Source organism: Doryrhamphus excisus, linkage group LG18 (genome assembly GCF_037039965.1).
Source record: "Doryrhamphus excisus strain RoL-2023G ecotype Guam linkage group LG18, RoL_Dexc_Guam_v1.1, whole genome shotgun sequence".
NCBI lineage: Eukaryota > Metazoa > Chordata > Actinopteri > Syngnathiformes > Syngnathidae > Doryrhamphus > Doryrhamphus excisus.
Genome location: NC_136374.1, coordinates 9,504,880 through 9,518,744, shown reverse-complemented (window position 1 = coordinate 9,518,744; position 13,865 = coordinate 9,504,880). Strand labels below are relative to the sequence as shown.

Sequence of the window (13,865 nt, the reverse complement as noted above, 5' to 3'; positions counted from 1 at the left end):
AATAAATAATATCCTTCATTGTCCATCATCACATGTTCAGTTCACTGGTAACATTTTAGAAACACACACTAGTATGAGTATTATTTACATCTTAAATGGCTTATTTTGTCTACTATATTGGGTAAATGCTTGTAAAGGTGACTATAGGGGTGTTATTTTATGTCTTGGGGGCTCTAATAACATTAAAAAACATATTTACAAGTTTGAACATATTTCATTAATGAATAGGGAATCCTACCTTACGGAAATTAGCTTATCTTGGTTGGGTATGTAAACAATTACCGGTAACTGTGATAAATGAGAGATGACTGTACTTTTAGGTCCACTATCCACTAAAGACAAGTCAGCTGCAACACAAGTGAGCAATAGATAACTGTGTTGGTTGCAATATGGTCTGGGGATGCACGAGTGCTGCCGGCACAGGGGGGAACTGCAGTCCACTGAAGGGAAACACAAATGCTAACATGTACTATGACATTGTGAAGCACAAAACTGGCAGATTTCACACCTCAAGTATGTATCCTCAACATCAGAACCAAATTGAGCACCAAGGAAGGAATGTGGATGATAGCAAGGTGTCTAGCATCCACCAGTGATACCATTATGGAGGAGTGGAAGGGTATTCCAGTAAGAACCTGCTCAAATTCTATGTCCAACAAGATTAAGGCAGTGCTACATATCAATGCTGCTAACTCTAAATAGCCACCCCAATTTGACACAATTTTGAAAGATTGATCATTGTCAGTGGATACCGTATAAATAAGCTGTAAACAGACTACTCTAAAGTACTACACTCCAGACTACTCTACTCAATTTCATTGGTCCTTGAAGAAGTATACTCACTTTTTTTTTTTACTAAATTAGGTCACAGGAAATTACGCCAAAGATGTGTATCATTTTGTCTTGCTTGTTTAGGTCTGTGATACAAAGTGTATCAGCAAGTGTGTGTGGCAAATGTTCTCATCCAAGGGTTTGATGCTATCGCTGTCCTCCATGTGCTGGACAGAACAGTGCTGCGGGAAAAAGATTAAGGCGGCATCGTGGCCAAGTGTGTGTATGTGTGTGTGTGATCTCCAGGAGCGAGACTCAATTATGCATCATGAGCACCATCCTGGAGCCTATCCTATAACAACACTATAACATAACCATTATAAGTATTTAAGCATTGTGCACCAAGTTAAGGATGCCTTAATGGTGGACAAAGGGCATGTTCAGAGGTGAACGTGCCTTGCTGACAGGCACAACGCCAATAGTACTTTCAAAGTCTGCAAGGAAGAGGCACAGTGCGAGCTAAACGGGGATGAAAACTCAGCTGCCAGGCCAGAAGAAGACATCTCTCTGGACTGCCTGGCGCCAGAAAGCCATGTATAGGATACATAGTTTCCTCATGCGTGCATGGAGGAGGGGAGAAATCATGGCTTTAAGGGTCCTATTTATGAAAACTTCTCTATGATTGATGATCGGTAATTCTGTATGAGCCTCCTTTGGGAGACGGACAGCTGGACATGTGTGCCAACGCGACCCCTTAGCCCTCCTCCACCTAAACCCCCCCTTCAAGACACTGTGGACCTGTTTATAAATAATACACCAGCCAAAGATGTCTCCATCTTATTACTGGTCCATGCTTTTATTCCAAGCTAAAGTAACAACACTGAATCATCATCATATATCATGATGATATACCATCATATATCATTTAGTATGGAAGGTGGGATTAGATGATGACATCATTACCCACCTGACCTAAGGCCATGACAGACAATGTGCGTTACTTTAACAGAAATGGTCAGCATCCCGTCTCCAAAATACCCAACAAGCTCATCAAAATGTCTGATAGATGTGTCATACTCTTCCTCGTCTCTAACGCAAACAAGGGCATCATCATCATCATCATCATCATCATCATCTACAGCAGATACAGACCACCACTGCTGTTTTCTATGTGATAATTGTCAAATAATTTGCCAATTTTTACCAAGTCTGCCACATGCTTATGACCTAATTCAAATAATTTGGGCATCTAGGCATGTGAGCCTGCCCTTCTGCCCTTCAGTAACACGTTATTGACATACACTATCTTCTTGATTATCATTATGGGCACCCCTGCTGTAAAGCTGAGAGTCTGATCAAAATTATTGTGTCGCTTGTTGATTTAAGGATAACAAGTAAACTAAGCGTGTACTGAATCTCCTATTTATTTAGTTTATCATATTTTATTTGAGTTGATATAAAAACACTGGGCAGCAACAATATCCCTATTTTCTAATCTATTTGACATCTATCCCTACAACAGTACAGGACATATTGTTTGTTTTGTTGACAATTGCTTGATTTTCATCTTAGAACATCCAAAATTATGTAAAAGTATATTTCGTATAAAATCCTATTGGGAAAGTTAATGTCTCTATCACACAAGAAGAAGAAAAAAGTAACAAAGTCCCTAATTGTATGCTCCAATCCCCAGAAGTTGCTAGTGTGAGCAAGGATTTCTAGATATAAATATATTGTATTTCTAGAAAAGTAGCAGTAACCTTGTAGCAGAACAGGGTTGGAGAAGGTTAGCAAGGCAGGTTATAAGTCAAGCTCTGACTGACATAACGCTTCTGAATTTAGACTGTAGAGCAGTGAGGAGATTTAGCTCCACTATGTATAGAGCTGAATGTGTGTGCGCGTAAGAGAAGATAGAATCTATGTAAAGAAAGGAAGGTGAAATATGCCATAGCTGGCATAGGCATCCCTACAAGTAACGCTGGCATGCGTGTATTATTAGCGGCGCAAAAAAGCATGTCGGGCAATGCATAGTTCACAAGCGTACGATACGGAAATACACCGATAGCTTAGCAGGGGCGGTGATACTCGATGACGACGGCATAGCTCTGTCACACAAATACAAAAGAGGGTCATTTATAAAGAGACAAGATGATGCTTTAGAAAAGGACAGCGATATGCAAATGCCCTAATAAATGCCCCATTAGTTGAACGTGTGAAATATGATTATGCTCAGTTTTAATTGACACAATATGTTTATTATTGTGGTTGATTTGAGAGTGCACTAATCAGATGTTTCTAATATTTTTAGTCAACTCGGCTAAACGAGAGTTAATTTGTGTATAAACTGAAGTCAAGGGTAAAATTTGAAATTCCAAACTGAGATATTTTGTGTATGTGTGTGTTGCTATTGAAAATGCAGGCCTAATGTGTTTTCTCCGGGTCCATCTGGTAATAATTGTAGCATGTAGCAACCGTCGCTGTGTTTTGATAAAGCTCTGACATACATACATAAGGCTCTCTGACGCTGCTGTGTGTGTGTGTGTGTGCGTCGGTGTGTTTATGTGGCTGAAAGAGAAAAAGAGAAAGAAAAAGACAGGAAGAGAAGACTAAATCAACTTTATGGTCAGTAGTTGTTTTTTTTTTTCACTTATACATGGACGTGCGACCAGACGTAAGTGTAGGTGGGCCGGTTTCCCCCTGGTCACATGACTCAAGTCAATGATTAGTGGCACATTGTTATCGAACACATACACATCTGGAGGAGCCTAAGTGTGCTGGAATTTAGCGTAACACCATCAACTCAGATATGTGGTGTTGACAAACACAATTTTCTTTTGATAAAACACACTAAAGTGGGCGGCACGGTGGTCTAGTGGTTAGCGCGCAGACCTCACAGCTAGGAGACCAGGGTTCAATTCCACCCTCGGCCATCTCTGTGTGGAGTTTGCATGTTCTCCCCGTGCATGTGTGGGTTTTCTCCGGGTTCTCCGGTTTCCTCCCACATTCCAAAAACATGCTAGGTTAATTGGCGACTCCAAATTGTCCATAGGTATGAATGTGAGTGTGAATGGTTGTTTGTCTATATGTGCCCTGTGATTGGCTGGCGACCAGTCCAGCGTGTACCCCGCCTCTCGTCCATAGACAGCTGGGATAGGCTCCAGCATCCCCTGCGACCCTCGTGAGGAAAAAGCGGTAGAAAATGAATGAATGAATAAAACACACTAAAGTGTTGTTACATAACAAACTCCTGTTATCTACTCGCTCTCAGGCTCCCTCTACAGTTGCGACTTGGAAATACATACAAATCAACATGTATACAGGTGGTTAAACACACTCCCGTAAATTAATAACAAACTTAATTTTGGTCTGTAAACACAAGACTTGCTAAGAACTATATAGTTACAGCATGCCGGTGGAATAATAAGTACCAAGCACAGCACAAGAATGTATATGCCTTCGCTGCCACACTGAAGAAGAATAACATGGCTGACTAGCACACTTTTTGCACTTCATTATGTCTCCCAAGCGGCAGTACACCAAGAAAATGGAAAGCCATCACTAGGACTACGATTTCCGTTTTAACTGAATCAAGGACAGAATCACGGAATTGGCCAATAATAATCCCCTTAGTTTGTTTACTCTTGCTTGTGATGTTTAATTTATGCCCACCAAGCATCACGTGAACATAGTGATTCTCTCATCTGAGAAGAACAACATGATTGTGTTCATAAGCGGCTATGGTGAAATCATGTCAACAGACAGAGATTCTGTCTTTGTGTGACAAATAAGACTTCTCTGTGGTCAACATGACCGCCCAATCTTGTGACTTCCTAGCAGAGCACGCTTGTAGTAGTAGTACTAGTCGTCGTAGGTGGGCGTGCAGAAAAAGGGTCTTTGTATTGAGAGGGTCACACATCCTCTGCTTGTGTTTGGCGGATTTAATAGGCGGGACAATTGCACGGCTTACTGGAAATGGCGAAAGGAATATCGAACATGAAGAGGGATAGCTTCCTGATTGTAAGTGGAGGAGGAACTGACTCATTGCAAATGACCATAAAGCTTGCTTGATAGCAGTCACTACCGGAATGAACGTGTAGTGTAGATCTGTGAAAATATTACTCACCTATTTGTTTGTGTAAGCTAAAGCTTCAGCTTCAAACACAGTTAAGTCGGACATTATGAAAAACACCCAATTAACTAGGGATGCTCCAATCAGGGTTCTATGCTGCCAATTCCGATACCAATCATACCTGATTAAAATTGGTTGATACCAAATCACATGGATTATGAATTAATTTATGAGTGCTATTGGCGAAGGGTGCGTATAAGGGGGAAAAGTTAGGACAATTCCAAAGTTCCTTGGTGGCAATTGTTTTTTTTTTCTCATGGGGACCAGAATTCCTGGCTGCACCCTGCCGTATTAAATTAATTTTTTTTCTTTTTTACATGCAAGGCATTTTTCATGGCATATGTCGGCAGTTTAGTTGCACACAGCTGATGTCTGTTTTTGTTTTGGTACACCTGCGCAGTGTCAACAGTTGTCGACACAAGCGGCTGCCAACATAACCAAAAACAGTCACTGCTTGTATATTTATTTGTGACTTTGGCCAGATACATACAGTAAGGACAATGGTTGGGCGATAATAAAGGATTTTCAAACCTACATACTTCGTACATATAGAGTCTATTTGCCGATTCTCCTGAAAAGGTTACCAGAGAGGGTGCTGTCACTTTAAGGGGCTGGCAATTAAAATAGCTAATTAAAATATATGGCAACAGTGTCAAATATTTTCTTTGGGTCTTTTGTTCATAAAACACAATCATCAATGTCAGCCTGTTTGCACATCACTATTTTATGACTTGCAAATGTTTGCCACCGAAACGCTGTGATTTCCAAAATATAACCAAATATGGTGCACCGGATTCACTATGCTGCATCCAAAACATGTACTTTGACCCAACTCCGACAAGACGTCTACATGTCACAAATGTAACCAGCATAGTCCACACACAGTGTAACTAAAATAGAAAGAAAGGTTATATGTAAATGAGCTGACTCCTGCAAATGTCAAAGCTCGCTAAACAGCAATTTAAACAAGGTGAGTGCATGCACATGCAGATATGTCACGTTTGTTCAAAAGCAGTGACGGGGAAGACGGGGAATACGACAAGTGCAGCAGAGTTTTGTCCCAACAGTCAATGTTGACTGAGACGTTTAGTTGGCTAATATAGAAAAAAAACTGTGCAAAATGGTCACAGACACTGTGCAAAATAACTGCATTAAAATACTTTTTTAGTAAAAACATGCTGGACCAAGACTTGATGAGTTGGACGGCTTAGACAGGACAGTGTGTACATTTAGAAATGAGATATTCCTACAATTAAAAAGAGTTGTGAACATTTGGAAAAGTACAAAATCATTTTCTTATATATTTTTTGCAACTTTCTTGTGCCTTTTCCAAGTAAAAGACAATTCATCAAATCAAAACTTATGCTTAAAATTGGGCCAGGGTATAAATAATTTTGGGCTTCACTTAATATTTTTATTGGTTGTAGCCATCCAGCTCACATTTACAAACCTATAAAACATCATTTTAACAAGCAGCATGGTCCATAAAGCACCATGTTGTCCTCTTGCCTTGACCCATCACAAGTGACAGCACTGCTGTATGCAACATAGCTTTAAAGTACTATTATGTATAGGGTACTCTTGGCAGTGTGTCATTTACTGAGGTTAAAGGTGCATATTAAGGATTGAGAAGATATAAAACTAGAAACGCTTGCTGGCTTAAATAGGTGGCTGCAGCCGACATTGCAGGCCAACAATAGCATGAAGCTGCAGCGATAAATCAAACTGTGGAATAGAAAGTTAAATCAAATTTGACAACATATACTTTAAAATACAACACATTTTAAAGGCATGGGTTAATTGGCTGGATGCCAGGGGTCATTGCACACATTTTCCATACATAACATAATTTCTCACAAAGGAATCATTCACAAACATACACACACACACACACACACACACCGTTCAGTCTAAACTTTGACCAAACTTGAACTCCCCCGAAAACCCTGCAGTGACCGCATGAAAAGTAGCTCTCAGGTTACAAATGCACCCAAAATAGGCCCTAAGTACATATTACAGCCCTCTGGTGACGTGCATTATAGTTTTTGAAGAGTTACACATACACACATGGCAAATGATAAATTGACTACCCGGCTTTAGAAAATGAAAAGAACACACTCTAGGAAATGTGTCAAATATGACCAATAATATGTCAACTATTGTATGGTTTGTATGCTATGTTTATGTGCAGTATTGGTTGATGTTTTGGCAATATACTGTAATGTATTTTAGTACACTTGGATCGCTGGAAGGAAAAAATTTCTTTAAAAAAAACCTAAAAAAATGGCTCCATAGTAGATATTTGTCATGGCAAAGAGTACAGTAATGTGGGTTCACTGCTAAACTCACAAGACAAGAGGTAATAATTATCTAGAGTAGTTGTACACACAAAAAATAGCCACCCAAGAGCACTGCTTTTTCAAAACGAGGCACATGTATTTTTGTATATTTGGCTGGATTTTGAAACGGTAAATAATGGAACTAGAAATAATATTCTGCTATGATGAAGCCGATATTAACTGTATCTATAATCGTTTCAGTAACATGCTAACATTTTTAAAGAGGATCTATTATGCTTTTTCCACTTTTCTGACCTATAAATGTAGTTAGAATGTTGTATTCTCATGTTAAATGATGCCAAAGTTTTAGATAATGAGGTTTGCACATTTGGAAGTGAGCCCTGAAAGAAGTTTCGGAAATTCCCAAACAAAAAAAATGTGTGCATTAAATTTTCTACTACTATTACTATTACTATTACGATTCCTTAAAACGTAGCCGGAAGCGCAGTGGCGCAAACTCCAGCAGTTCCTGCTTGATACTACGGAATAACAATGTCCGCTTCGCCATTTTCTATCATTGGATCCAAAACGGCAACGTTTAGTGTCTATTTATTGACATGGGTTTTTACTGTAAATGCGAAAGATTTTATTTTTATTAGTTTACATTTACATCATACCTTATATTTGTATTTTAGTTTGTTTAGCCATTTAAATTTTTTTCATTTAGGCAAAAAATACGCAGCATTACCTTAAATATGCATTTTTTGATTAATAATAGGCCGCATTAAACCACACAACAGCATAATTTAGTAATAATATATCTTCGAAAAACCTGTGTTAAAGTGAGGCTGCACAATTTAAACCGCAAAGTAGTGAGGGATGGCTGTAATATTCTTAAATGTTGCATAAAAGATACAAAAATACAAATCCTAATTTGATGCTGTTTGAACGGGTCTTGTGAGTTTGGCTGACATAATGCGGTTGAAACTCAGAAGTTGTATGCAACTTTAGAGTCATGTTTTACCCAAAAACTTTAGTCACATACCAAACTGGACAACCTCAGACTTTAGTAGTTCCACTATATTACGTGATGGTAGAAGGGTGTTCCAGACATCCAGGAGTCTACATGATTGATGACAAATGAGAAAGGAGCCAACAATAAAGCTAAATGATCATTATACTGCACCTAAAAATATGTGTCATACAGTAGGCCTACTGTATATCCAGTTCTTTTTGCAGCACCTCTCAAGCTCCATTGGGTTGGGTAGGAAGCACAGCCATTTTTTTCTAAAGACATTCAGATCTGTCCTGAAGCCCCTCTTCTAATATGTTGGTTGTGTGCTTAGGGTTGTTGTCCTGCTGAAAGATGGACCGTCGGCCATTTCTGAGGTCAAGAGGGCTCTAGAGCAAGATTTTATCCAGGATGGAGGTGCCATGAGATGTGACAAGACTTCTTGTTCAGGAAAAAAAACTGTCACGATAATAAATGATTAAATGACACACAAATGAAAATTAACTGGATCATTTTGCCGGCCTCCGTATATTACCATGTAAACCAGGGGTCTCAAACACACGCCCCACGGGCCAAATGTTGCCCGCAGGACACTAGTTTGAGGCCCCCGCCTTGATATGAAAGTTTAATGTTAGTGCGGCCCGCACAGGTTTGATATGGATGCTGTATGGTATCATGTACCCAGAAAAAATTATTACGTTTGATTAATGTTCATGTTAAAGGTTAAATAACTGTTAATAGTTATCCTCCCTATCCGTGTGGAAGTGGTAAGTTTTTGGCTATTTAAGTTTAAAGGAAGGCTACCGTTTAGGTCGCTAGCTCTCTAGTTTGCGAGTTAGCATGTGTCTCAAGACCCTGCAGTTGCGCAATATGTTGTAAATAAAAAAGTATAAATGTGACTATAGTCGTGTCTACAGGGCTCTAATAATGCTTTGTTAACTTTAACTTTAAAAAATAATTTGTCTACCCACCAACTATATGTGGTTTCTTAAGTTTTTATTATTTGCCGTTTTATTATTATTATTATTATATTTATTTATTACTGATGATTGATTTTCTTTATTCTTGATTTGTTTATTTATTTTCATCTTATTTTGTGCAGATAACTAAAAATTAAGATATTTGAGAACAGTGGAATGTTTTATCAGAGCTTTTATTGTAGAAAATCGGAACCAAAGCACTGAAAAAGTTTGTATATTTTTCTGTTTTTAATAAACATGTTGTTGTTTTTTGGAAAACCTGATGCGACCCAGCCTTGCCCAGACCCTAGCTCCAGTGGCCCCCAGGTAAATTGAGTTTGAGACCCCTGATGTAAACAAAGATGGTAGGAAAGTCAAACTTCAATGCGAGTCAAATGTGAGTGATCATACATGCTGGCATCGATGGGCATAGACTAACTTATTTTTCTTTCTCACTGTAATAAGAGATGTCCCCTGTCAACTCAATATGGGACACATATTTTGAAGACAAACATGAATTTATTCCATTTTGGAATAACGTTGTCACATTGCAAAATGTAGAAAAAGTCAAGCGCTCTGAATACTTTTCACATGAACTGTAAATCCTCATTTCATTGGAATTAAAAAAAAAAAGCTTACTGGGCTTTACTGGAACTGACAGAGTTGGTTTTGAAGTTCCACGAATTTATTTTTCATTTGAGACAAGCTAATGTGTGTGCGCCGGAAAACAGGCGTTAGGACTTGTGGCGCTTTGGTGAGCTGAGAAATCCAAACAATCGCGCCATCCTCTGATTGAAGAGAGCACAGAGTCTTCTGTGGTCTACACACTTTCTCATAGGAAGACCACGTGGCAGATAGCAGCAGAGAAGAAGAGAAGAAATCTTAAAACATCCTTTCTTTCTTCTCCACTGTTATCTTTTGCCTCCGCGCTTCACTCAACCCCCTCCTCCTTGTCCTGCTCTGTGTTATGAGTAGGAGTCAGGGAGGAAGTACGTGGGATTTTCCCACAGCTTGGCAAGACCTGGTCCCAACCCCCCCCACCACCACCTCACAACACACACACACAAACACACACTTATTTCTGTCTGCCACTCCAACCCCCACTAACGTCAAGGGGGAGTCTTGAAGAAAAACACTCATATTCCAATGCAGAGTATTCTGGGATGTTTCTTGGAACTTTATACCATGCGTTCCATTGGACATATACAGTACTGTGTGTCATTACTACAGCAACAGAGTAACGGAATGAAGGTTGCAAAAGACTTGTTGCGGTTATCTTGTGCAAGGTTGTACGTGTAGCTTGTAGTTGAGTCACTCAGGTTTAAAAACTTGGTTAAAGAAAAAAACCTTTGAGCATAGTAATCAGTTTTACAAACTACACCAACAGCAACAAAAGTAGCAACTGATAGTGGGAGTTTTGTGTGTTTTACCTCTGCAGCCTGGGTCTCCTGGTGCAACAATGTCAGCCCTGTCAGATCCTCCAGGAAGGAGTGTGAAGAATTGAAAACCTTGGACAGGAAATGGAAGCCTTCCCTCTCGTAATGGTCCAAAACCTAGACAAAACAAAACAATAAAAATTCTCGTAATCTTTACGATTAGTCTATTGTTGAGTGTTTGTAGGTTATCGGATGAGTATAAAGGGAGTCTCTTAAAAAATACACAGTGGGACACAATGAGACTGCATGTCAACTGGACCAAAACCAGACTAATGCATGTCGGTGGTGGTAAGGATCCACCACCCACCTACTGTCTTTGGCTCTGAATTTGTCTTGTCGTTTGTTTAACTGGGCTGAGAATTCACTAACAACAGAAAAATATTGCCCATACTGACTGAACTGGCCACTGGTGTCAGGAAACGGTCTATGGAGACCACTATGGAGACGGCATGACATCTCCCATCACACCAAAACACTGGTCTACAACTCCACCGTCCTGCCAGTGGTCAGACCTGGCAGATATCTAAGAGCTGTATTAGTCTTCTCTGGAGTCTTCCCTCCCGTCCACTCTTCCTTCTTCATATGTTCATGGTTTAGATTCCCCTGATTGGTGGCTTAGACATGGTCTGACAATTTTTTTTTGTAGACTATGAGTAAACACCTCAGTGACTCAAAGTATATGGCCTCCAAAGGCACGTTTGGAAACACACAGACCATGCAATGACTCATGAAGTAACCACTCAGGCCTTAATAGTATTTCAAAGAGCACAGGAAGTCAGGGCCATAAACAACATGTGGTGTTCCACACTGCAAGTAATGGGCTGTTGAGTTCATTAGGCAAAAATCATTACAAATGTCTCTTTCAGGCATTTAACACATAACCTTCAAAATGGCAGGACTAGTTTTGTGGTGCTTTTTGAAATCTTATGCTAAAATACTAGCCAAAGATCAAAGCCAAGTGGATACTTTGCACGCTGGACTTAATACTTGAGGATGAGTCTCTATGTGACATGAGCACTCTTTTTAAAGTCCAAGAGCTTTTATATGAGAGGCCATGTTGTTGTTTGTAAGTACCACCTGCAAATGCATTAGTCAAAGATCCTCCAGTTTAACAGGTGTTCTATGCTGTTCTTAAAGACCTACAGTAAATATGCTAGTCAAAGATCCTCTATGTGACAGCAGTGCTCTGCTGTTTTTGGTAATCTACCACAAAAAACAGCCTGTACATGACAGGTTTACAGCTGATTTTAGGATTGTACTGCAAAACGACATATATTTTCTATATAACAGGAGTGTTTTGCTGACATACTGCAAAAACGCTAGTCAAAGATCCTCTATTTGGCGGAAGTGCTCTGTTGTTTGGAGGAAACTATTACAACAGCATCAGTCAAAGATCCTCTCAATATGACAGGAGCACTGTCTGTTTTCAATGACCTACTAAAAGTCACCAGTAAACGATCTCTGAACCAACAGGAGTGTTCGGTTGTTGTTGGGAATCAAACTGCTACAAAAAAGCTAGTGAAATATCCTTTATATGTCAGGAGTGATCTGCTATTTGTAAAGATCTGATGCAAAACCACGGGTCAAAGTCAAAAGCGCTTTAACTGTTTTTAGGAATCTACTGCAACAGTCAAAACACAGTCAAGGTTGTCTGCTGTTTTTAAAGACCTAGTACAAAAGTGCCAGTCAAAGACCCTCTATATGTTATTAGGCATAAGTAACTTTATGGAAATTTCTGGCTTGAAAAAAAGTGTTTTCTGTTAATAGAGCTGACATATTTGGTGGTAGCATTAATAGTTGCAGCAAGAGCCTTTTTTGGCACCATTTTAGACAAATCCATGTCAGCTGTGTCACGTAGTTTTATTGGCTGGCGGCGTTACATAGAGTAAGGGAGTACGCACACACACACACACACACACACATATATACACAGTGAAAAAAGTCCCAACTCGAGAGGAACTGCTCCAGCCCAGACAGGGGCTGAATTGTTTTGTTTCCATAGTGACCTGGCAGCACACAGCTGACTGCGGCACACTGACAGACACGCACTCACTTGCTCTCTCTCCCACACACACAGACACACACACACACACACACACACACACACACACACACACACACACACACACAGTCAATGGGTTATTCGATGGACACACAGTGAGGGAAAGGGGGTGGCTGGTTGTGCGTAGAGAAAGCGTAAAAAAGGAGCCAAAAATGCACATCTGCAGTGGACATCTCAGCAGATTGAGATGTGAAGTTGGCTGGAAGGGAAAGAAGACAAAAAATGGACTCAAAGCAGGAAAGGAAAATGTGTGGGTGGGATTTAAACCCTAATCAAAATAAACTTGCCATGTTCTTGATTGTTCCTGATGACAGTGGATTAACACTAATAATCTCATCAGTCACACACACTAGTAAAAAAAAGTTTTCCCTTTTTAAGCATGTACTTAAAAAACACATGATTAAAATGAGTACTTTGCTGTTTTTAAGAATCTAGTGTAAACATGCTAGTAGTTATAATGATCCTCTAAATGACGTGTTCTGTTGTTTTTAAGAATATACTGCAAAAATACTGGTCAAAACTTCTCTATAAAAAAGGAGTATTTGGCTGTTTTCCTGTAGAGAATACTAGTCAAAGATCTTCTACATAACGGAAGAGCGCTGCTGTGTTGAAGGATTTACTACAAAAACTACAGAAAAATCCTCAAAGCAGACAGTTAACAGTGAAGGCAGTTCTATCAGCACCTCCTTGTGTTCACATCAAAGTGATAGACCTGAGGGTGTTTGACCTTTTTGCAAACAAAGAGCACATTGAGATCAAGGGATAAAGTGAAGCAGACTTTGGACAGGACTACTACGTTTCCTGGGTCTCGCCTGTTTAACTTTCACTATTGACAAGTTTTCAACAAACGGTACAGTTTAGGTAGAAAAGACCTAACATGTTTGCTTCTGCAGGCCATATTCAACAAAACTGCATGATTTATTTCATGTATTTTTCAAAAACTGAAATAGCATGAAGCTGAAGAAAAGGAGAAAATTTTATTTTTTTCACAGAATAATTTTAAAAAATGCAATAAAGCTGTAATTCTACAATAAAGTAATCACAAATATACGGTAATTATGTTGCTCTATGATGACAATTTGGCCGGCAGGTCGTCCAGAAACTGGAAGATTGGCTGTTCAATCCTCGCTCCTTCCACCCAGCCACTGTTGTCTGTGTCTTTTTGTCGCTGCCAACACCAAAATGAATGTTTGGTGGTGGTCTCAGAGGTCGCAGGT

General features: G+C 39.6%; 1 protein-coding gene across 2 annotated transcripts in view; it reads right to left on the bottom strand.

The window, feature by feature from the left end:
• Positions 1 to 13,865, bottom strand: part of atg7 (ATG7 autophagy related 7 homolog (S. cerevisiae)) — a 43,253-nt gene that overhangs the window by 9,996 nt on the left and 19,392 nt on the right. For both annotated transcript variants that reach the window (XM_058055551.2, XM_058055550.2), the window contains exon 18: positions 10,581 to 10,703. In XM_058055551.2, the coding sequence (XP_057911534.2) occupies positions 10,581 to 10,703 (123 nt within the window). The remainder of the gene's footprint in view (positions 1 to 10,580; positions 10,704 to 13,865) is intronic.